General features: G+C 33.7%; 1 protein-coding gene across 6 annotated transcripts; it reads right to left on the bottom strand.

Annotated features, from left to right (window-relative positions):
- Nucleotides 1–292: 292 nt before the first annotated feature.
- LOC149737110 (C-myc promoter-binding protein-like) lies at nucleotides 293–25,671 on the bottom strand. Of its 6 annotated transcripts, none has more exons than XM_089877635.1 (40): nucleotides 25,467–25,671; nucleotides 24,928–25,080; nucleotides 24,483–24,577; nucleotides 23,242–23,402; nucleotides 22,405–22,474; nucleotides 21,757–21,926; nucleotides 21,090–21,334; nucleotides 20,318–20,384; nucleotides 20,000–20,058; nucleotides 19,626–19,770; nucleotides 18,675–18,850; nucleotides 17,226–17,424; nucleotides 16,756–16,873; nucleotides 16,056–16,281; nucleotides 15,647–15,863; nucleotides 14,847–15,205; nucleotides 14,080–14,345; nucleotides 13,524–13,661; nucleotides 12,652–12,864; nucleotides 11,494–11,793; nucleotides 10,952–11,031; nucleotides 10,373–10,652; nucleotides 9,967–10,120; nucleotides 9,464–9,555; nucleotides 9,096–9,173; nucleotides 8,411–8,617; nucleotides 7,955–8,103; nucleotides 7,535–7,611; nucleotides 6,733–6,922; nucleotides 6,264–6,435; nucleotides 5,800–5,877; nucleotides 5,251–5,360; nucleotides 4,677–4,798; nucleotides 4,275–4,326; nucleotides 3,632–4,002; nucleotides 3,232–3,280; nucleotides 2,662–2,880; nucleotides 2,102–2,291; nucleotides 1,624–1,833; nucleotides 293–926 (listed from the first exon to the last, which is right to left on the bottom strand). In XM_089877635.1, exons 1-40 carry the CDS (start codon nucleotides 25,619–25,621, stop codon nucleotides 784–786), a joined length of 6,555 nt encoding a protein of 2,184 aa, XP_089733761.1. In that variant the 5' UTR covers nucleotides 25,622–25,671; the 3' UTR covers nucleotides 293–783. The 6 variants fall into 6 exon arrangements, with proteins under 6 accessions (XP_089733761.1, XP_089733765.1, XP_089733762.1 ...); XM_089877639.1 differs by having other exon boundaries at nucleotides 8,411–8,608; XM_089877636.1 differs by having other exon boundaries at nucleotides 9,464–9,552.
- Between the last annotated feature and the right edge of the window lie 376 nt (nucleotides 25,672–26,047).

Genomic DNA, 26,047 nt, shown 5'->3' with positions numbered 1-26,047 from the left:
ATTTTTTATCTAAATGCAAATTCTTATTTTCAAGTAATCTAATTATTGGGACATTTTTTATACCCGAATTAGACATTTTTTTTCCCTTACTAAAAATGTTTTCCTTCACTAAATATGTTTTAACGGCCATAAACAGGATTATTTTTTACCTTAAATGTTTCTTAAATATTCTAAAATAAGCTTGACAAACTTAAACATAATTACTTTTTAGCCTAAATATTTCCCAAATAGTCTTAAATAAGCTTGACAATTTTGTTCTACCCCTGCAAGCATTGAATTAAATGAACAAAAACACGATCATGATAAGCGTTTATTAAATATATCATGCAAAAGCAGCTTTACCACGACTGTGTCAACCAAATTGACTCAAAATTTAAGGTTTCAATTAAAAATATGGCAGTTACTGAAATAAAATCAACATATACAACGTTATTTGACGATAATAGGACATTTTGGTTAACAATATTTTAATGTTATGAAAAACTAGCAAAGAAATAAACACAAAGCTGATTCCTTTGTTTGTTCTTGCATATTTTTGCAAAATTGTGCACGACTTAGTTGAGACGGCAATTTAAAGTTACAAAAGCACATTAAACAATACGAACACATTGCAATTTTGCAACGTTTGTTTATAACATTGTACGCATTTAGACGACGGTAAAACCCTTTAACATACGAATATTAAAAAGCTTGCAACTTGTGAATGTAAAGCTATACGCAACCACTATAGCACCCTTAAACGTCACAGTGACGATTGTTACAACATAATATTGGCGTGCTATTTTATTTATAAAGGTCGAGTTCACCAAATATTTCACGGCAGTCAATTGCGTGATCATTTGGTGGACGGTCGCATTTATGAGTGAGGGCACGCTCTGCAGGACTGAGAAGTTCGAACGCTCGACGATATTCACGGTCAAATGCAACTGAAATAAAAAGTATTTTAATGTAAGAAATGTACTTAAAAACAGTGATGCACCGAATCGTTAAAAAACGTTTCGGCCCAAACCGAATATTGGTTCATTTGTGCTGAATAAATTCGGCCGAATCAACTCATAAATGTTTTAATGTAAAAAATGTAATTTAAAATAATGGTGTCGTATTTTGACATAGGAACTGTAGTAGTGTTGGGGAATGTAGTGGTATATATATATACACACAGTGAGCATGAGGTGTATAAATACATATATAGTGTAACCAACAGTAAGCATGAGGTGTATAAATACATATATAGTTTAACCAACAGTAAGCATGAGGTGTACGGCTATGCTCATAATATAACAAACAGTTAGCATTAAAAAACAGTTAGCATAAAAAATTATACAAAACCTACATAGTAAGCATCTGGGAAACATGATGTAACAGATAAAAATCAAGTCTACCAATTTGAATAATATAAAATATATATTTCAGTCTAACAATGCCATTTAGGCGAAATTTGAATTGAAAAATGACATAGCAGTCCATAAAAAAGGGCGTATATTTTGCTTAAATGGCATCAGCAGTCTGTTGGTCAAATAGAAAAATAACAGACAAAAGTCAAGTCTAGCAAAATTGTATAATATAATATAAATATTTCGCCTAAATGGCAACGTCCATATTTTTATTCAAATATAAACTCACTTGTGTCGATTGAAGCTTTCCCAAGAGCTACAATAATGAAGTAGAGAATTTCCCGATAAGCACTTCTGCGAATCCCATGTTGTACATTCAGTTCGTTTAGCACCGCAACTAATGGCCCCAACACATCATCCTGCATGATGCTTTCCTTTATATCGGAGAGGAAAGATTGGGAGTACGATTGATATTCTTCACTTGGACCATTCGTCATTACTGTAAAAGAAATATTTTGTTGAAAAACAAAGATTTTTTTACTTTAATATAAAGAAAAAATTTTGACGCAATTTATAATTAACATTGGATCTTATATTTGGCAAAATTTAATTGGTAATAAAGATTTTGTCACAATTAAAAATTAGAACAACTTTGGCTAAATTAACTTTAACGAAACATTTTGATTTGATTTATAATTACAACAATTTTGGCCAAATTTTACTCTTAATGTTTGTTACAATTGCAACATTATTTAAATACCACTTACTTTGATGCCAGGCACAATATAAAGGTGGTTTGTCTCCATCCAAATGTAGTTTAAGGTTATCCCACATGAGGTGTATGACAACATTGTCCTTTTTGTTGGAGGGGACCTTTGAATTTTGTTGCAGAAGTTGCGATCGAAGTAAAATCTTGTAAAGATTCGAGTGAAGATTCAATCGCCTGAAGCACCAAACCTGGAAGATCACATAAGATTTATTTATCTCTTCGATTTATTTATCTCTTCGAAAAACTATTTTATTTTATTCCATTCTATTCTATATGATGAGGTCCCTGCAGTGTGGCATGTCATCATGCGTCCTAGAAATTGGGCAATTGGGCATAATAAAAATCATTGTATTTTAAAGGTAAAAAGAGGGAAATAACAACCAAACAACAGTTGTTAAAACACACTATGGATAAAAAGTGTAAAAAAGAGTGCCAGTTAAAAAGTGTGGCTGTTGCACTCACAGCGTGCAAAGGATATTTATTTAATCCAACAGTTAACAAGCAGTGTATAAATAAACACTCGATGTTAAAAGCTTATTAACCTAAATACCAACCCACCAAGTTCCAATATATAATAGGATGATGGTCAACGAAACCAGGCTCCAGTAAGACTTTTGTTCCTTCGTATTCAAGCAGATTTTCCAATTCTTTTCGCAAAACAAGTGAACTTAGGTAGGGAACGGTCACTGGTTCAAGTATCTGAGATACAGATGGCCCGTTTAACTCAGACTGGCTGTCTCCGAGGCTCATCCCTGCACTGTGGCTTTCCTGTGATGACTATGTTGTATTATTGAGATAATGTCAAGCACCGTGGCATAATGGTAGCATGCCTGCGTTTACGGGTTCGAAGTTGGCCGCTTCTACGATTGTGAGCATATAAGTCTTTGGCCTTAAGCAAGACTGTTTAATGGCAATTACTTCAGCCCAGTGGTTGGTAATGGGTTGTCAAAGTTGTCAATCATACAGAAAAAAAAATCTAAAAAAATTATTACCCCCAAAGTTAACTTGTTAGCGAGCATGAAGTGTATGAAACAGAACATCAGTGTTATAACAAAAGTAGTTTCCACCACGCTAGAGTAATATTAAGTTACATTCATTTATTCAATACAAATGTTAATGTAAGCTTACCTCTGTAGCAGAAGATTTGTTTGATAATGGAGAATGAGGGGGGTTATCACTGTAATATAAAGCTCATGTTATAAATACAGTAATTAAACACTTATATTCTGTAAGGGTAGATCATATGGTGAGGCATGTCATAGAACGTGGGATTAAGGCCAGGGTTTGCCCGTTACCCCAACACCTAGACGGTCTTAAACAATATATTTTAATGATAAATGTCTCATTAATACAATGTTTTTTGTTTAGTTAAATTGAATAATTTTATGTATCTGGTGCTGTGGCAGTGGTTAGTGCACCTGCTAAAACAATAATTACTCACAAAGTTACATACGGTGTGACTTGTAAGCTGGCACGTGGTGTATGAAACAGAACACCCGTGCTATAATAGCTGTTACATTCAACATACCTTGATGATGGAGTTGGGTTTAAATCCTTTGGCAACGAGTTAAAATTACTGTTTGTTGGTGTAGTGGGGGTGGTTTGGGTGTCGGTGGTCCCGATATCAATCAGTAGTGGTGTGTTGGGGGGTGTGGGCATTAGTTGTGGTTTCTGTTCTGATTGTTCAACACATGACTTATCAGCAGCTTGATTTTGCTGCAAGTCCGGGCTCTGTATTGTAGCATCTGGTGTGAGGGGGAGGACAAATGAACCGGCATAGCCTTCAGCAACTGGTGAAAGAGATTCTGTGGTTTTATTTGTAGAGTCCGATATCTTCTCATGTGAGGTTGAGAGGAAATTTGAAGCGTGGAATTTGTTGGACTCGGACTGCCGGAAATCCTTTATAGAAACATAAAGTTATTGCTTGGTAATCAATGTTAAGAAAAATACTACAAAAAAAATTGAAAAAAAAAAAATTTACTTCAAAATAAAATTCAAAAAAAAACAACAGTTAATTTGGCAAAACAGTGAAATAAAAAAAATTGCCCGACAAAAAAACAAAACACTTATTTTGACAAAATAGTAAAAAAAACATTTTTTCAAGCATTTAGTAATATGGTAGCCCTAATTCTAACCAAAGTAATATAAAAGCTTGTATAACATGATCTTACCTTTATCTCAATGTTAAGGAATGGCACAAATAGAGAGTTACAGAAAGGACAACTGAAAAATAAAACAAAATAATAAAATAATAATTTTAATAAAAAATTTTAAACACAGAAAAAAAAATAGAGTATTTCAATTGCATATTTGGTGGCTCTTCTGATATCCTAAATGGCATGTCAGTTTAAGGTAGATTGCCAATATGATTAAAACAGATTGAACTCATAATTTGGGGCGTCCTTTTTTAACTTAAAGATTATTTGATAAACACATTTCAAGAAATATCCCTTAAAAATTGATTTTGTTCTGCTAGCTATAAAAATAGCATTTGGGTAATGGGCTAATCCTGGCCTAAATCCTAGGCCCTATGGCAAGCCACACTGTAGGACCCCACCCACTAAAAATCTTACTGAGTATTCAGACTTGATTCATCAGCAATCCACCCAGCCATTATTTCTTCATCATAAACAAGACTTCCGCATTTATGGCACTTTGAACAACTGCTGATCGTTACTTCAACATCTGATGTGCCCTGGAATGAGACAAACAAATAAAAAAGTTAAAACAGGAAATAACACCTGAAAAAGAAATAAATGAAATGAAAAAGAAATAAATGAAAACAGGAACAAATAAAAAATGAAAAGTTAAAACAGAAAATAACACCTGAAAAAGAAATAAATGAAATGAAAAAGAAATAAATGAAAACAGGAACAAATAAAAAATGAAAAGTTAAAACAGAAAATAACAACCTAAATTTGCAGACTTTATTACAGTTAGAATTAGGCAGATTGTTCTTTAATTTAACATTGTTTTAAGGTAATTATTGTAAAATCTTTTTAAATATTACAAATTTTCTGTAAGCGCATTCTTACTTTAAGATACCGAAGATGCCATTAAGGCGAAATTTATTTCTTTTATTAAACAATTGATCGGATTTTTGTCTGTTACGTATCCTAGCACCCTTCACAATAAGCCCAATCTTACTTTATTGTTTAAAGAAGTCATGGATGACGTGATGTTGGGATCGGTTGAATTTACGCCGGGGATGGAAAGATAAGATGACGCAAGAGGAGGAATGTTTCCACTTCCAGAATCTAAAGATTATCAACTCATTATGACATCATATTAAGATGTCAGCATAAACATGACATCCTCAGGAAAAATAAAAACGGGGTGTGTCAAACCAAAGGTAAAAATTAAATTCTAAGTTACAATACTGTAATTAATTTATTACTATATATATTTTATATTTATTAAAATGGAGCATTTTATTCTATGTGGGTGAGGTCCCACAGCTGGTACGTCATGGGTCCTATGCTCTAGGCCAGAATTGGCCCATTATCTCAATGCATTTCGTTAGTACCAAATCATTACTCCACATTCTATTAGAAAAATGGATTCCGAACTTTTATCGTTGCAAATTTTTATTTGAAGGTTAAAAAAAAGTGTTTTTAGACCCACCACCCTCTTATTTCTGGCTACCCCACCACTGATGCAGTTTGAAAACCACAGTATTATAACATGTTTACTTACCAAACTGTGGCATACTGAGAGGTCGTTCAAGTTTCTGTGGTCGATGTTTACCACCAGGTCGCCGTTTCACTCGATCACCTTAAAATCAGAAACAATAAAAATTTGAAGAAAATGTACCAAGAATTGTAAAGAAATTGTGTTCGCTATCATACACCTCGTGCCTGCTTTCGAAGTAACTTTGGGGTTAATTGTTTTTTGTAATGTTTTATAAGAACTATCTTATGTTGAAACTTGACAGTGAGCATGAGGGGCATTAAAACACATTCCAGCAATGCTGTAACTTTTACCATTGTGGGCGTATGTGTCCTTGGGAAAGAATTTAATGTCAATTGCTCCAACCCAGTGGTCACTAAGGGGTTGTGTGACACATACGCCCACAGCGGGTTTAAATCCAGTATCCGTGCCATGTGCCTAACTTCGTATAAATACACTGTATAAACCAACCAATACAATAATATACAAACCCGGTTTTGAATCTATTGCACTGTGTAAGCTATCACTGCTCCTTAGACTCGATTGACTGCTGTAAAGATCAAATCCTTTGGCCTCAAGATTCCGCTTAGCTGATGGTTCTTCATTTGATGGTCTGATGTCTTCTTGGGAATTACCAGTTAAGTCTGTTAATGAACCTTTGATCTGCAGAAAATAACAGAATAAATATGAATGGCTATTTTGTCTGCTAGGTGTTCCGATCATCTTTTTCTTAAAATTGAATGTAAATATGTTTTTAATCATGAACGTGATTTACCAAACTTTGCTTTTGTTCGTGCTTTAAATGTTTTTTGTTGGTGCCAGACATATTTTTTAATATTATACTTATTTTGACTTTTTCGGTAAAAAATTGCCTTTGTTTTGATTCACTATTCAGGTCCATCCTATGAGGGTAAACACTTCTATTACTTAAAATAAACAACTTTTTATAAATTTTCTTACTTTTTCTGGTGTATAGTATGCCAGACTTGCTTGCATAGTTTCATTTAGATCCTTGGCGAGATTGGAGGCGACCTTCTTTGCTTTGGTTGCCATGCCAACTGTGGTGGCTTTCAATAAACTGTTGAATTTTGAGCCTGAACTGAACCAAGTATTAGAGGGGGTGGATTGATCGTTGTGGAAAGTGTTGGATCTGTAAATTATAGTAAGTTGGTCAGTACGGCTATTATGTTATATATATATACATTGTTATTTTAGTTTTTTAACCGCTATAAATAAAGGTCGTCCATTTTCGAAGTTTTGTTTTGTCTAAGAAAGTCTTGCCAGACAGCAGACGAAATGTCAGAAATACAATACGTTTTTATACCAGATAAGCACATTAGGCCTCCACCTGCACAGACAGATAAGAATCTACATTATTTATACTGTTGGGTTGTTATACTATAAGTATATCTCTCTTACCAATATATAAAATGCACCCAAGCCTTTATAACCACTCAAATTAAATGTTACATTTACTAAAAAATAGAAATATTAAAAAAACTAAAACTGTTTGTTTCTGCAATGTGTTATACCAAATTATATATATATAGTAGGGTGGGGGAAGATGGGACACCTTTTCATTCTATTTTCTCGATCCATTTGCTAGTAAACAAAGAACATTCGAAGAATTTAAAACCATATCCTCACGACTTCCATAAACTGTTGTTTATTGTTTAAAACACGATCACGATATTTGAATATTAGGTGCTAAAGTGTCCCATCTTCCCCCACAGTACTACATACTACAAATGTTACAGATTACCTGACTAAACCCATATTTTCATTTTTACGCTGAGTGTTCGGACTTGATTCTCCATCTTCATTCAACACCTCTGGTAACTAAGCAAATAAATAGAACAATTTTTAACCAATTATTTTTAAAATTACTACCAATAACAGAAATTTTGGGGTAATGGACATTTTTTTCTAATAAAAATATAAATATAAAAAGTGAAACGTGTAATATATCAAAACTTTAGTGTTGATCTCTGTACATTATAGCCATACATATAGATACATTATATTAGGATACGGTTTATTAATTTTTTGAATGTTTTTTGCTTAAGACTTAATGGGATAAGAAAATAGAATAAAAAGATTACACATCTTTCACCCCACTATAATATATCACAAAATCTCACAGTATTAATCTCTACATATTATATTTAAATATATATCTTACAGCATTAATTTCATTCTTTGTCTTTTCCACCCTCTCCATCTGATGAGCGATGAGAGTGGCATCCGAGGAACATCGAACCAGCTCGTCTCGCTTCAAATAGTCTTCAATTTCATCAACGAGGTGGCGACTTAAACTGTTTGTGGAACGACCTAAAAATTTTGAAAAAAAAATAATTTAAAAAAAAATTAAAAATATTGGTTTTAAAAAAATTTACTATAACTTCGCAGCTTTTGAAAAGTGAGAATTTGAAATAATTTGTAAGGGTAAATTTGAGAAAAGTTTTAAATTAGTTATGTTTTTTCTTCTTTTTATATTTAAAAAACATTATACCAGGGTCCCAGACTCCCAATTGTGATACATTCTATTCTATGCTATATGGGGTCCTGCAGCGTAGCCCGCCATAGGTCCTAGGATTTAGGCCAGAACTGGCCCATTACTTCAAATAGTAATACATACTCATAGAAATTCCTGGTACTGGTACAGATTCCACAACTTCAGGAGAAGTTCCTTTAGAGTAAGGCGACAGTGGGTCAGTTGCAAGGTGGCTGATGTCCTGTCTCTCCACTCTTTGTTTGTTAAGGTTTGGAGCAGATGTTTTACGAGTAAGTGAAGTTGGATTTCCAGCGTTGCTCGAATCGGTGGCGGACAATGGGTCTGTAGGAGCTGTGGGTTTATGGATAATTGAAATATGATAGTGAATGGTTAAAATATATATAATATGGTGTACTTTTGGTGTTTTGTCCGGCAAGCCACACTCCCTGATAAAGTCTTGCCATATGACAGACGAAACAAAGGAATTACACTACGTTTTTACCAGATGAAACACTAAAGAATTACACTAACCAATTTTAAGGGCTGCCTTTTATTATTATACATATATGTACAAATATACACATATACATAACATTATTAATATAATACATATAATAGTAGGATGGAGGAAGACGGGACACCTTTAGCACATAATATCCAAATATCCTGATCCTGTTTCAATCAATTAACAACAGTCTATGGGAGTCGTGAGGATATAGTTTTATAATTCTTTGAATGTTCTTTGTTTACTACTAAATGTGACGAGAAAATAGAGCAAAGAGTGTCCCATCTTCCCCCAACCTAATATAAATATATAACGTACACGTACCTGTAGTTTCAACAACAGGGCGCAACGGAGTGCTTGTAAGCATTGCTACACCATCTACTACAACCAGTGAGTTACTACCTGGAAAATATAACAGAATACATGTATTTGATCAGGAAAGTTTAAAAAACTTGTCAGTATCACTGTTATGTTATATTCACAATCACATTTACATTATTAAATCATACAGTATTTCTTTTATACTACTGGATTGTAATTTGTAATATGTATCACCAGTATATCACTTTTCTCAATATATAAAATGCACCAATTCCTTTATAACCATTGTCAAATTAACCTTTTAACCACTGTCTAAAACATTTATTAAAAATATTTAACTCATGATTGGACAATTTAAATTTCAAACCCACCAATGACGCGCGTTGTTTGTGATCGTTTCCGTGGCGATGGTGACGAAGCAATTAACCGACTCGGTGATCGGTTCTTCCTCGCAAGGATGCTGCTGGCAAATAAATTTTGATATTTTGGGGGGGATAAATACTTATGATGAGTGTTGTGATAGCAACACTGGGGTAACAGGTTGGGGTAATGGGCCAAATCTGGCGTATACCCAGGTTCACAACAAAGACCTCACCCACATAGAACTTAAAAATACAGAAGACAAAAAAACTTCTTGCATATTTGATTATTAAGGAACTTTATACGAAAAAGTAATACAGATATTAATTTACCTAATACAGAAATAACAAAACAACTACTCCAGGAGGTAATAAATACTATTTGTGGTCTTTTTTTGTAAAAAATATTAGGCCAAAAAAATATGTTTTTAAAAATTGAAAATACTTCCTAATACGCTTAATACGGAAAAGTCAAAAAAGCAATTGTGTATATCTGGTTATTTTCTCCAACTTACCTTGTCTTCCCTGTATGAGATGGAGAATTACCCGGTGACATTATATCGTCAGCCGTCAAATTATCAAAGTTGCTTCGGTTTGCCGCAAACTGTTTGTTTTCCAACAAAAACTTTTGCCCGATAAGTGGGCTAATGCCCCCTGCATTGCTACCACCTGGGAGTTCAATATATGGTTATTAATACTTTGGTAATATTGTTACACATTTGGTATAAAATTTGTTGTTAATTGATTAAAACAAGAAAAGGATATTTGGAGATTATGTGTTAACGGTGTTCTATCTTGCCCCACCCTACTATATATATCTTATATAATACAATTTGTTGGTGTTTTGTATATTTTGTATTTCATATAACCAGATCCTGACAGGGTATTTGTCATTTCTAAATTTCTAACATTCCTCCGAACCTGGGAACAAAGATGTGCTTGCTCTTCCTCTTGATGTCCTGGATGTTGAAAGGGAGGCGTATCTTGGACTCCTTGGGAGATCAGAAGACTCATTGATGCTGGGACTCCTGTGGGAGCAGAGCTCTTGGTATCGGAGCTGATCCGAATCACTGAGGCTCGAGAGAAACTTAGCGTCTCCTCCAAAGAGGTTTGTGAGTTCTGGTGTAGCAGGGGAAGCACCAGGGGTTTTCGCTGCCCCATTCACAAGTTTCGGTGAGGTTTTAGAAACTTGAGTTTTGTGCTGCGAGGGAAATAAGGTGATTACGCTGCTGAAACTTGGATGAATGAAATTTAATTATCATTATGTGCAGTGGCACAGCCAGGGGGTTTCAGGGGTCGCACTACTGAGCATCAAAACAGAAAAAAAAAATTATAAACTAAATAAAAATTTACAAAAAAGCAAACATGATTGAATCTCAAAACGTACAAAAAAAATAAAAAAACATCTTAATAATGGAATAGACAACTTTTCCGAAAACATTTGTACAATAAAATATTGCATTTAAATTAGGTTTAATAAAATTGTTGACTTCAACCCACCACGTTCTCATCAGAAGTTTCTTTTCCTTCGAAAACATCATCGGCAACTTGACCAGACAAACCAGGGGTTAATGGAAGACCTTAGATTTTGGATGTTACATGTTAAATTATTGGGCTTTCGATATTAGTTGAAAAAATAATGCAAAGAAAGCATGTTATTAGTACAACAAAACTAAAATTATATATACCAAACTAAATACTTAAGTGTTTTTTAAGAAACAAAACTTAAATTAAAGTTTGCTACGTAATAATTAAAAAAAAAATCTAAAAAAAATTACTAATTTTCCAAGACAAAAACTTTTAAAAAGAAAGAATGAAAAATTCTACATTTTATAAAAACTGTTTTTACAGAAAACATAACATTGGAGAGTGTAATTTATCACTAATAAACCGAAAAATTTTAAAAACCTAGAAAAATAAATTTAAAAAAAAATAGAAAAAAACTGGATTTTTTTTTTCAAAACTAGAAAAAAATACGTTATTGTTAACTACCACAAAAAAGCAAATTAGAATTATGAAATTACATGAATTAAATTCTCTACCTTTATTGGATTGATTGTTGATTGGAGAAAGTTGATTAGTAGTTAATTGGACACTACATTCTGTGCTTTTACTACCATTGCTGCCATGCATAACGTTAGTTTTGTTAGAAGAAAGATTTTCATTAGGGTTGTTAGTCGGTTGTTTATCTTGGCATGCTGTGTTTGAGTCACCGGACGCACCACCAGTGCTTCCAGTGCTTCCAATCGACTTGAACATGAAGCTGCTGTGGCCTGGTTTACGATGTAGAGCTGGGGACACTGGGATAGAACGAGGTCGGTGTCCGATCACCTCTCCTGATGCTGTTAGTTGAGTGAGATAAGCAAAACATGCAGTGTGCGGGGGGGTGTATTATAAAGCCCCCAATTTTGTGCGTGAGGTGTATTATATGGTTTGTTATAATAATAATATTAATGCAGTTTGGGGTTTATTATATGATTTGGTATTTGGAAGAGCTTGGAGATGCAGACCAAATGTTTATAACTGTTTTATAAATGCAACTATAATTAGTCAACTCTGCTTGCAATATCTTGTTAAAATTTGTATGCGTGTGCCTTGTATGAATATGAGTAATGGGTATAAGATGTGGAAATTTGGAGTATGAGATTATACGATTATTTGAAGTTATGAATATGTTCCGTACACCTAGATCATATGCTACGCTAAGTCCCTAATCCTACACCTTATACCATTCTATATCACCAGGAAAATTTTTATATGGTTTGAAATCCTGAATGTTTCACACCCAGTTCTACCATTACATGCATTAATACCAAAGCTAGTGAAGATAAATCCAATTATTACTGTAACAATGGCCATACATCAGCAATAATTGGGCAAGAGCAGTGGCGCAGCCAGGGGGGTTTCATGGGGTCGGACTCGGAACCCCCCAACAAAAACACCTTTGTTTGTAAATCAAACATATTTGTTTGTATTCGTAAATTAAAGGTCTTTTTTTAGATTGAAACTTTTTTTTCTGGCTGCACCACTGGACAACATTATTAATTACACGGCAAGTCAATTACAATGCTACAACAACCAACATGCCACTTTCCTATGGGTGTTGGGGTAAAAGGGGTTATGTTTTGAGGTAATGGGTCAACCCTGTCCTAAATCCCATACCACCCTGTGGGACCTCACGCATATAGAATACAACTAACCACTTTTATTCCCCATATGCAGCACAGCCATGGGGTCTCCTGCCTCTCCATTCACTAAAGTTTCATCGCTTCTTAACCCGGGATCGGTATGTTGCTCAATAATCCTATCCCCGTGGGGTCCAGGGATATCTAGTGTATTAGGTGGCTTCACACTTCTACCCATGTTGTTGGAGTTATGGAGGGATATAGAGGGGGATAAAGGAGGCTTTTGGTCTAAAGAAGATAAAAACAATAAAATTTTGGTCTAAAAAAATTTTGGTCAAAAAAAGATGGAATTTTAGTCCAAATTTTTTTTGGAATTTTCGTCTAAAAAAGATGGAAAACATATAGAATATATAACACTGCAACATTACTGCAGGGGTAATGGGCCAAATCTTGGTTAAATCTCAGGTTCTTGACAATAACGTGACAATGAAAACCACCCATTTACTTTAACATTGTGAAATTACTTCTAATGGGTCAAACCTAGTGTCCAATACCTTTCTAAATAAAATAAGACTAAAACATATAGAATACATAACACTGTTATACTAATATTATTCCAAAAATATTATTGGTAATGGGCCAAATCTGGCCCTTATCACAGGTCCTTGACAATGACCTTCTAAATAAGATAAGACTAAAAGTTTAGGAGGCCACACAAAAAAGAAGCACCAGTGATATCCTGGTGCAAATATAAATGACGATGACTCGAAAACGGTACCGTTTTGAAAGGAATAAACGGAATTGTACATTCAACTTAATAGGCACTATATGTACACACAAAAAAAAATACTTCCGAAAAAATATTACTCATAAAATATATGTTTTATAAAAGGGTTGGTTGCAAGTCTCGAACCCCCTGGCTGCGCCAAACATTCATCCTAAATTACCTTGAATTTGTGGTTGTTCTTCAGTAAGGGTTGCCTTTACACTTTGTGTAACTTTTAATCCTTTGTGTGGAGAACCTCGTCTTATTTGTTCTTTAGGCATCGAGTTGTATCCGTGGTCACTTTGTCCACCTAAGTAGGCTATCAGTAAGAACAGGCTTAACAAATATTGGAACAGTTTTAACAAAAAGTGGAACAATTTTAACAGTAGTCATTAAGTATTACTACCAAAATTTTGATATTTATTGGTATGACTCGTTAACCACTTAATGCATGTAGAAGCTAATATAAATTATTTTGACTACATTCCCTGATGAAGTCTTGCCGAATAAAAGCATCTGAATTACACTTAGTTTTAAACTAGACAAGCCGCAAAAAGGTTATTTACATTATGCCCGGTAGCAGAAGTAACAGAATATAACCTGACTAATGTTAATAACTAAATTCAATAGTTCAGTTTATTAACTAAAACATTAAACATTGGCTTCATTTATCAATGAAAACTTAAGTTTAATTTGTTAATGATTGGTTAAATTTATCAGTTAAAACATCAACTCACCGGTGCTTTTACAATCTTCTTCATTTGTGATCGATTGTAATCTTACTTCTTGTGTCTTCTGTGGAGGATGATCCGGCTCCTCCACACGAACATCCGGAACAGGAGGAGGATGAGACATCGTGTGGTTGCTCTCCACGCTCGCATGGCTCGTAGAATCGAGATCGGAGCTGACATCTGACCCAGCCATCTTGGAGTAACGACGAAGACCGTAACGGAATTTCCTCGTGGCAAGAAATACGTTTCGGAGTTTTAACCACAGCATATACCTGAAAGATAGGTGTCGAACATAGAACTTATATAAGAAAACTTTTCTATGCTGTATGAGTAGATCCCACAGTGTTGCACGCTATTGGTCCTACAGCTAGGATTAAGGCTAGAGTTTACCCACTACACCAAATATGTCAAGATGTTTATTGAGGTGCCATGGGTTACTGTTATTGCTTGCATTAAGATTTATAAAAAAAGACAACATTAAATTTTTCTATGGGAACTTTTATAAGATGTTTATTATTCTATCTTATTTTATGAACTTAAGGTCCCCCATTGTGGCACGCCATGGGATCTAGGATTCAGCTAGAGTTGGCCCATTACCCCAAATATCCGAAGATGTTTATAAAGTAATGATAGCGCTCAGCACTCGGCTAAAAATTGGGACCGCCAAGGTTGTATGCGGTAATGTTGCACGTAAGACTGAAAAATATTAAAATAAAAAAAAGCAACTAAAAGTATAGTTAATTAGAGCTTTTTTATTTGAAATGGAAACTCACCCATCCCTATTAGAAGATGGCCATGTCCCTTCCAACACAGCTTTATTATAAAGTCCATAGGTTATCGCACTTAATTGGATCCCAGTCTTTCGTACGAACTGAAACACTCTCACAGCAAGAGCTGGCTTGTTGTATACAGAGCATAAGTGTAGGAGCATCCTGTAGTATGTTTCATCAGGTAAAGGAATGCAGTTTTTGTCCTTTAGACTATGCAGGGCATCATGTGCAGTTCGTAATGCAGCAGATTTGTGACGACATTCAATGACAAAAGCAGGTAAGCAGGCAAACCATGCACCATATGTATGGCTCATTAACAATCTGGCCCAAAGTTGGGGATCACCGCTGTGGAACTTGGACAACTGGAACAGAAAATATATATTCTGTTACTTCTGCTACAAGGTATAATGTAAATCATCTTTTAAAGACAAACATTCTATTCTATATCCTATGTGGTTGATTAAGTTTGTGAAACTGAAATATTGCTGAAATACTAGTCTCCTGTTACAAATATAGCTTGTTTGATGCTGCTACGGTTGTGAACTGAAACAGAATATGTATATTCTGTTACTTTTGTTACCAGGCATAATGTAAATAAGCCTTTAGAAGCTCATCTGGTGGACACACATTCCATTCTATATGGGTGATGTCCTTGAGGACCTAGGATTTATGCCAGATTTGGCCCATCACCCCAACACTGTATTTGCACATTCTGTTTTATATTAATGAGGTTATATGAAAGGTACACCATGGGACCATGGATTTAGGCAACAGTGGGCACATTACCCGACAAAAAAACACACCTTTTGCATTGTCCTTAATTCTTGCTTTGTTCGATGTCCAAATGTGAAGGTCTCAGACTTCCTTCTGCTCCGTGTGGAGCCGTCGTTGTTCATCCCCGCATCTTCATCATTAAGGATGAACAACTCATCCGTTAGGTCAGGAAATGTGGTGTATTGGTACCCCACTCCAGGTGGGAGTCCCTTTTCATCAGGTGGCATGATCATAACAGTATGGTCGCTGTTTAGGAAACACAAGTTGTAACCAGCAGCAGACAAAAAGTAATAAAGTTTCAACCCAATAAATGTTAGTAAAAGTAAAAAAAAATACAAAAGAAAACATATATTTAAAAAACACATTAAAAAAATGTATAATAAACATTTAAAAAAACAAATTTTACCCAGTTTTCCCTGATTGTAATTAATGTCTTACCTTATTTGTGAATCTGTTTCAATGAGATGTACGTGATCATGGTCTGGTGTGAGACGATCTATACATTCATCAAAGAAGACGAGACTTCCTGATCTTCCCGAGATCCCATCCGACATACCAGTGGAGGATGTTAAACATCGCTCCTCGATGAAGGAGGAGAAGAGCTGAGTTCCAACGAGGGAATTAAAAAAGCGCTGACTGGATCTTTCACGGGAGCGAACAAATTCTGTGATGAAAAGAGTTTTTTCACCAAGGATAATACTCCTATAGTAGGAAGAGGCTTTTAACATGGGAACAATTTTCATGTAATAAGAAAAGGTTTTTCATGGGAGAATGATACTGGAAATAGGCATTGAAGATATTAATGTAATGAGCCAATCCTGGCCTCAATCCTAGGACACATGGCATGCCATGCAGTGGGACCTTACATATATAATGGTGCAGTTAAAGATATCAGTTTAAACAGGCTGGGTAACTTAAACACCATCATTTGTTCTTTACAGTAGTAAAGGTCCGCATTTGTTTTGTCTGTGGACCACAGGAGATACCCTTTTTGTTCTAGGCTTCCATACAGTGATGCAGCCAGAAAAAAATAGAGGGGAGAGGGTCCTTTTCTTTTATAAATATTTTTTTTAGAGGTGAGGGGAATAACCCCCAAACCCTACCCCTTGGCTGTGCCACTGCTTACGTATATACACACCTTGTATATTAAATAGTGAAGATGGGTCAGTTGTACCAGAGTTAGGAGCCTCAGTAATTGGGAGGAGAAACTGGCGATAACCTTTCATCATCGATGTAGTGAGTTTCAATACGGCTTCCTAAGAATAATATGGAGTTTTTTGGACTAAAAACTTTATTATTTTGTATTTAAAACTTTGGACACAAAAAAAATCTTTTTTTTATCGATTTTATGATTACTTAAATTGTCCAAATGTCTTTGTTAAACTGTTAAAATGCCTGGTACCAACAGCATATATAGTGGGGTAGGACACTTTAGCACATAATATCCAAATATCCTGATCGAGGTTTAAACAATTAAAACGGTCTATTGGAGTCGTTGGGATACGGTTTTTTATAATTCTTCGAGTGGTCTTTATTTACGACCAAATGGGACAAGAAAATAGATTGAAAACATTTCTATCTTTCTCCACTCTACTATATATCACATACTTGTATCGCAAGGTCTATCTTTCGGTGGCGCTCTGTCCTTGAAATATCAGGATCTTGAAGCGACATCATCGTCCCTCCATTTGAATCCTCCCGTGGGCACTCCTTTACCTCCTTAAAGTATTTTTGAAGAGTTGATTTAAGGAGCTTGGCTGGTTTCTTTGGAAGAAGCTTCCAACTAATGCTCTTCTTTTCCTCCATCCTGAAGAAAAAGAGCAACATTTAGTCGCAAACCAACATTTAAACGCAAAATTGGATCTTAACAAAAATTACTGGCAAAAATTGAAAATTAGCGAAATTTAATTGCAAAATTGTATATTAGCAAATATTTATTACAAAAATCGCAATATTTTAGTAAAAATGCAAAATGGACTCTTTTTGACTCAATTTTTCTTTTGACTCAAATTTTTTTTTTTTTTTATACTGTCACTATTTTATTAGCAGTCTGAGCATTCAAACTGTACAAACTCCAGACAATTGGCAATATTTAATTTAGAAACAAAATGATAATTAAATATAATTGATTCTCATTAAGCAGAAAATTGATTTATATATTCTTCCATTACAAAATAAAGCCATACGTGGCTCTTATGGTGTGTGTGACTGTCTTTATAATTAGTAATTTGTGACTTGCTTTATTATTTGAATACATTCAATAAGATTCACTGATTCCAATGTGTCTGTGTTCTATGCTATATGAAAGAGGTCCTATGGAAAATCATCATGTTTATAATGGTTTATAATTAGGGATGCACATTACAGAATAATTAGGTATTCTAGGATATCCTAGAATACTTTATTTCGAATCTAGAATTTCGAATCTTTTTATATTTATAGGAAAAAATAATTTTACATACAAAAGTCAGTTTATTGACTCTTTCATAGCAGCCTTGTAGGATCATGAGCTGTAAAATGATCAAAAATTGTACTAATAGGTAGTTTTTGCGTCATGAAACGTATAGCAGTCTATGAAAAGACGTTACGAAACGTTTACCTCGAAAGTCCCACAAACACAAAATTTTTTTTTTCAAAATTAATAAGTTTCAAAAATTGGTAATATAGTATATGAGATGACGTGTGATGACCTCTTTAAACAGAATACCGAATCCCGTAATTAGATTCGAATACAAAAGGATTCTAATCTCATGGATTCGAAATTCTGTAATGTGCATCCCAATTTATAATAAACGAATATATTTATAAATGTCGAGTTGCCCATTGTCTTAAATGCTAAGTAGCAATTAAGAATTTTCGGATTTATCATATAGGTATAGAATTAAATTCATTATCCTAATATTATTTCCTTAACCCATTTAATTATAAAAATAGTCCACTGGACATTTACAGAATAAAACTGGGCCAGCTAAAGGATTGCCACTAAATAGCATAATGAATTCATTGGTGGCAAAAATGTTCATGATTTCTGAAAACTATAATGTTAGCCATACTTACATTGTAATGCTATTTGTGTCCAAGTTCACACAAGCAACATCAGATGGTGGTTCATAGATGTCAAAATATCTTGAATCCACCCCTACTATGAATGGACATGGAGCCTCCATTACATATCCCATCTCCAGGGGGCAAAGTGGGACGTACGTACATTGCCATTTGAATGGAAACAATAACTGTTGATTGGAAAGGAATTAAAAATCAATATAGAAATGAATGATATAAGAGGGTTTCCTTGTACATAGGCTTGGATAGGAAACGAATTTTCATTCAAAACTAGTAACTGTTAAACCCCAAAAGTAAACATTCTGTTACTTTTGATACCAGGCATGATGTAAATATTCTTTCAGCGGCTCATCTGGTGTAAAACGTAATGTATTTCCGATTTTTTGTCTGCTATCCGGCAAAACTTTTTATACCAGATAAACTGCTAAGAGATTATTTTCAATAAGGAAAAAATATATATATTATATATATTTGTTTTATAAACCAATGTAAAATTAGACTCAAAAAAAAGTTTTGCATTAGCAACAAACAATAATATTTCCTTGGAGGCAGTAAACGCGCAGTTATTAGGTCAATAAAGAAATATTAAATAAAAGAGTAAAACAGGCAATAAAAACAAAGTGAACTGTACTACTCAATTGCAGAGCAACTGCAAGTCACATTGGGCAATAAAGTTGGTTTAAATGGAAAGAAACAAATTATACCATGTTTTTCCGGTACCAGGGCAGTGGTTAGTAACCCCTGGCTTTATCCCAAAGGTTCGTGCTACTGCTTCTATCACATACATTTAAAAGATAAAAAACTAATTTTAAAATCGTAAACAGGTATAAGGTGTATAAAACAAAACACCTGTGTTATAACGAATGTTGTTACCCCGCCATGCAAGGAATAGTTAAATTCGTTCATTCATGTTTTAAATGAAACAAATATTGTGGAAACACTTACAGTAATCAATGCTTCTGCTACACAAGTAATTTCTGCAGGTCTTAGTGAATGAATGACAATCTTATGCTCAGTGAGTGCGAGGACAAGAAGCGTTAGGGTGTTCTCTGGACCCAAATCGTCCAGAAGAGCGAGGAAAGATGCTCCACTGAGGATCAAACCATAAACAAGTGTTTAAAATATGAAAAATAGCAATTATGACTAAAAGTATAAAACTAAATAAAAGCATAAATAAAATACTGGGTGTTGTGGGTAATGGGCCAAATATGACCCAAATCTTGGCCCCTGAAAAGGATCTCACCGACATCAAATATAATTAAACTCATAAAATACACATAATGTAATAATATTACAAAACTGCATGAACAGAACTGTACCTTAATGGAATTGGTGTTATCTGTGGTCTTGTGATTATTGTTGTGTGCATAGGAGACATCTGAAACAAAAACACTTATATAATTTCATTTTTTATACATTTTTTTTGCAGACATGTATATATATTATTTTTTTTGTACCTAGTTTTTTTGTAAAATAAAATAAAAACTTTTTATATAACAAATTGATAGTTTTTTTTGTTATAAAATAAAATAATTGAAGTAAAGATATCATTAGGTTAAATAGCATTCCACAAGGAAAATTTTAGATTATAAAGTTTACAATGTTAGTATAGGGAGAAGTCATAAACGATGGCAAACCTGGTATTGTACTCTTGGTCTTTGAGAGGTTGGGAAAGGCACATTGTGCATGAAGTGTGCTATGTGTCTATAGATGAACAATACATAGATTTATTTTAAAAAAAAACTTTAAAATTTAGTAAAAAAACAAACAAAATAATACATTGATTGAACAGAAAACATTTATTGACAAAATCATATAAAGTTATTAGGGAAAAATAATAAAGATTCTATTTTTGTGGAAGAACAGTATAAATTGTTTTTCAAAGAAAACAGTATAAATTGATACATTGTGCATAAACTCTAACAAAAATATTTAGAATGTTTAATAAAGCAACTTGGTAATAATTGGTGAAAAATGTTATTTTGGATAAAGTCAAACCTGCAGTCAATAGGTCTATTGAGAAATAATAAATAAAACAGGGCATTAAAACACTGTTAACTTTGCTTAATTGCAGACGAAGCAATTAAGCAACTAAAGGTAACATTGCGTACCAAATTTGTTTAAAATTGCATAAATTTAACAAAAATATTTAGGATGTTTAACACAGCAACATGATAATATTTTGTTGAAAATGTTATTTCTAGTAATATTTTCTTGGATACAGTCAAACTTGCAGTCAATAGATCTAGAGAAATAATAAATAAAACACTAAAACAGGCATTAAAAACACAGTCAACTCTGCCCAATTGCAGACAATGCAATTTAGCAAGTAGCAACTAAATGTGACATTGGGTACCAAATTTGTTTAACATTGTTTTTTTTCTGAAATAAAGAAAATATTATTAATACCTTTCCACTGGTACTTGATGGGCAATGGGTGATACAGTCATACGATATAGATACATTAGGAAGTCTCGAAATGCAGAAAACATGGGCCATCTTGATAACAAGCAGATAGCTTTGTTGGTGTGGATGGTTCTTGGGGTTTTAGACCTTTGTCCGTCCCCACGTAAGATACCAAGCTTATATTTCTGATCGTCTGTGAGTTTTTCTTCAGGATAACTCTCATAGAATGATACAACAGCTCCAAACACCTGGGAAACAATATATAGCTTAGGTGAGCAATATTATATTTTATATGGCACGTCATAGGTCCCAAGCCAGGATTGGTTAATTACTCCAAAGTAATATATATTTCTATTCTATGTGGGTGAAGTTCCGCAGTATGGTCTGCTATTGGTCTTCGGATTTAGGCCAGGATTGGCCCATTACCCCAAAGTGGACAATATAGCTCTATTATTTTCTTTGATTTACCGTTTTTCCTGAATTGGGGTAATTCACAAATTAAATAGGCCTAATAAAACAAATATTGTCACAAACTAAATAAATATTTTTAAAATATGCCTTGTACATTTTGAAATTCAAACAGCTTTTGCAGTTATTTTGACACAAAAAAACTCCTTTGAGAGGTTAGTGCCTTAGAAAACATAAATCAAAAGAAAAGTTTATGTTTTACCTTATCTGATGTTTCTGTTGTGAGGACAAATGATGAGAAAGTTGGAAGTGGGTGTCGCGTTTTACTTGACCAACATTCTATTGTTGCACCCATGGGTAAGCAGAATAAAGGGACAGAATCAGGGAGTAAAAATGAGGCAGAATCATCAGCAGGGTACCGGCCAATGAAACCTGCATTACAATAAAGAAACTATAGAATATATGATAGAATTAAGAATTGATGTAGGCTATGCGGAAAAAGTCGCCCAAATAATAAGAAGAGCAAGACTAACTGTTAGACAAAAAGATGTATATGACCAAAACCAATTACGTCCGATAAAACCTACATTACAGGTGGTAGAACGTAAAAATCAATAAGAAAAAAATAAAAATAACAGAAAAAGGTTCATTTAGATGTATGCACCTAAAAGTGAATAAAAGGCTTGTTATATATTAGATGGAAGATAGGTAAAGAAGAACTGCATACACCATAAAACTGGTTCTCCATTAGTGTATAGGCTACAGTGGTGACTAAAAATAGCCAGCATTAAATACAGGTTTAAACTTAAAAAGGTGCAAATTTAAAAAAGGTGCAATTTTAAAAATGTTTAAATTTGAAAAAAAAAGTTCTTTCAATTTGCAAAAGTGTTATTTTGGATGTATTTCTTACCTGCTTTAAATGCTATGGAATCCACTTGTCTCATTGACTTTTTATAACAAAGGAAAACATTTGACCCGATCTGGAAACATATAAACATCACATGATAACTGAAGCATGAAACCCAGCGTGCTTACTTGCTAGAGTTACAGTTACATTGTTTTCAAAACAAAATCATACACAATGTGAATATGGGTTGGGAGAAAAGAAATCATTACTCATAAAAAGAGCGCGTGATTTCATTTCAGATAATTCTGATTCACCTACATATCCTTCAACCTAATATCTAAAATAAATAAACCAGATTTTTATATTACCCAAAACTGTTTCTAAACAACGTAAAAAATCAAATTTATTTTAAATTAATAAATATATAATTTTCCTATAAGGTATAAGCAAAAGTTATTATAAAGAATAGGCCTATTCAATATAATAAACCACTTTTTTCTAAAACAAAATTTTCCACATTTAGACAAAAAGCCACATTAAAATTGGCCTTTTTAATATAACAGCTTAACAGGCCAAATTTTTTTGTAGCCAAAATATTTTCTATACAACAGAAAAATCCTTTACATAATAAGCAACGCACTACTTTAACAACACTATAATTAGTGTTCTCTGCATTTAAGGCTGTAATTTAAGACATGTTAACATCAGAAGTTTTGTGGGTTAGTCATGTAATGGTAATTGCAGGGTATAAGGTTGTAATTGTAATTTAACATTTTATTATATGACATTACAATGAATCATATGTTTGATGAAGGTGGATGAACTGTATTATAAAACAAAATACACAAATGAAACCACAACTTTACAATGAATACCTTAATAAGTTGCCTATATACTCACAATTCCTTTGTTTAGATTTTTCTCTATTTGACAAAAGGCGTAAGGTGCCTTTTCAGCTTTATTTGACAGAATGATACAAATATCTGTGACAGCAAGAGCGTTTTGTGGCGCAGTTTCCTTTGCTCTTCTGTAGGTCAGATAAATAGGATGACTTCCCATGCCTATAATATATAAAACTACATTAAGATTTCCCAATTGATGTTAAACTCTATTGTACAGAGAAGATCCTATTTCTCTGGCACGCTCAGAGACTTCAACATAAGTTAGAGTTAACAGTTGCCAAAAGTCATGACATACAAACGTAAACAAACAATGACAGTATATGGTAATAAATCAGTTTAGTTTATACTCTACCAATTGGTGGAGAATTGCATTATTACTACTTCACTGCACTTACTCTGGTAATACAAATATTTTAACATATTCGGCCTACCAGCAATACATGTCCCATAACCCATACATCATCATTACATACATTAAAAACAAGTGCAATGCCAATAGTATGTCAAAATGAATGTATGTTATATGAACTGCATTTAGCAAATTTGGACACAAATAAAAACAGCATTTTAAAACCTTTTACAAACTAAATTCTTTAGGCATAATTTATAATATTTATTCAATGATATTGATAAGAGTAAATCTATCTTAAACAGAAATATATGCCCAATTTCTAGTGCCTAGCACATAAATTTGCATATTAAACCTATATTATAATCCCTAAGATAGTTAGTCTGCCTGCTAACTCTTTGCATTGTCACCTTACACCGTTGTATAAGATGTCATAACAAAATGGGAATGTTAATTGAATAATTTGAAAACCAACACATTTTTATTTACCAAGTAAAAATTACGAAAACTAAGAAATATATAAAGATATATATTATATATATATTAATATATATCTTTATTTTTAATTTATTTTTCTGGTATTCTAAACTTGAACATGGCATATTAATTGCAAAATATTATTTATAGGTATATTATATGGTATATATACATGACCACATGAGCATCTAGTACAAATGCAAAAACAATTGACTAGCCTATCATACAAACATGTCTTAAAATAAACACTATTCAGTAGTGATAGTGCAATGATCAGTCTATTTCCCAAATAAACCTTAATATTGTGACAAGCTACAAATAAAGGTAATAAACTCCTAAGGGTACCTTGACATTTTAAAATTTGGACCTGTGATTACATTTTATATATATATATATAAAACTACAACTCTTACCACTTTTATTGTTAACATTTCCTGATCTGCCAGCAGGAGTTGTTTCCAGAATAGAAATACCAGATCTTACTGTTTCCAAACCCTCATAGTAAACCCTGGTAAATAAATTAAAAAATGTTAATCTTAGCTGCCAAATATGGGGTGACAGAGAAGGCAGGCCACGCTAGTATTTTCTGGATTGCATTAATTAAACAGTTTAAAAACATTTATATATATAATAAAAATACAACTATTACAACAGATATTAAAGTAGTTTAATACTAGTATAATAAACTTTAAATGACATACAAAAGCTTGGGCAAACTACATAAACAAAGCCATGTTCTGCACTTCGCAGTTCTGCACCAAATTAAAAATGGACTTTCAACAACATGTAAAAAGTTTGGGCAAATTAGATAGAATGTTGTAATCTGCACACATTCAATAGATGATATTTAGTGGCTACCCCAGGTCTATTAAAGGTGGTTTGTCCTTTCCCCTTCTGTAACATAAAAATATATTGTGGGCGGTAAGACTTCCATGGTTTAAATCAGCTGGAAATCCAGTTGGTGTCAATTCAATGCAGGTGAAGTCTTGTGGGCAAGTTTCTTCAAGTGTTCTGTTGAATAGAAACTAATTATAATGTAGCTTTAACATAGGAAAACTTTGGCATTTATAAAAAATATTTCGGTATGTTACAGGTTAGACTGGTTAAAGTGTGGGATGTTGGTAGTTAGGGGGCAGGGTCAGTGGTTATATGGGTTATTTGGCTCACCGTTAGTTGTTACGCTTTGCGATTAGCAGATAACATAGGGGGGTTCACTAACACCAATTTCGGTGCTAGTGAAGTATAGTGTTGATGGTTAGGGGGTTAGTGGTTATAGGGGTTAGTGGTTAGCAAATAAGGTGAGGGGGGAGATTCTCCACTTGCACCCCAAATTCTATACTACCACCAATCATTTTAACACATTTTAATTGGCATGTGATGATTAACCTACTACCTACCTGTCAATCACACAAATATCTGTAATTGGATCTTTTCGCTGATCACTTAATTTGTGTTGCGCATTCGGAAAAGCTAAATCTTCATCCAAAGGCAAAGAACTCTCTGTGAGTCCAGCAATCACAAAATATTCAGCTATCTTTTCATAATCTCCCATTTTAACTCAAAATAACCGAACTAGTCTCTGAAACAGGTAATTTTAGTTGAGAGGGGGAGAGTTTTAACACCATGCGGGCAGCGAAACACGCTAAATAAACACTAAATAAGGTTAAAGTTTTAGTGTTTGCTTTTGCGCTGTGAGTCATTATTATGCTATACAAATATCAAAACATCCTGGACAGTATATCATATAGGTGCTGCTTTACACAGCTGCAGTGCAACTGGTACACATATCTTTGCATTTTGAAGCAAACAAGAGCTTAAAACACCCTGGATTTTTACTAATGCTAAGATTAAATGAGTGAATGCATTTCTTTCCGCAACATTAACACTTGCATAAATAAAAATGACGTCATACGCCAAAAAGGGGTTGTAGCAAACAGGATCATTTTCAGACGACGAGCTGACAACATATATGATTTCT

Source organism: Ciona robusta, chromosome 4 (assembly GCF_009617815.1).
Source record: "Ciona robusta chromosome 4, ASM961781v2".
Taxonomy (NCBI): domain Eukaryota; kingdom Metazoa; phylum Chordata; class Ascidiacea; order Phlebobranchia; family Cionidae; genus Ciona; species Ciona robusta.
This window is presented reverse-complemented; position numbering and strand designations above follow the sequence as displayed.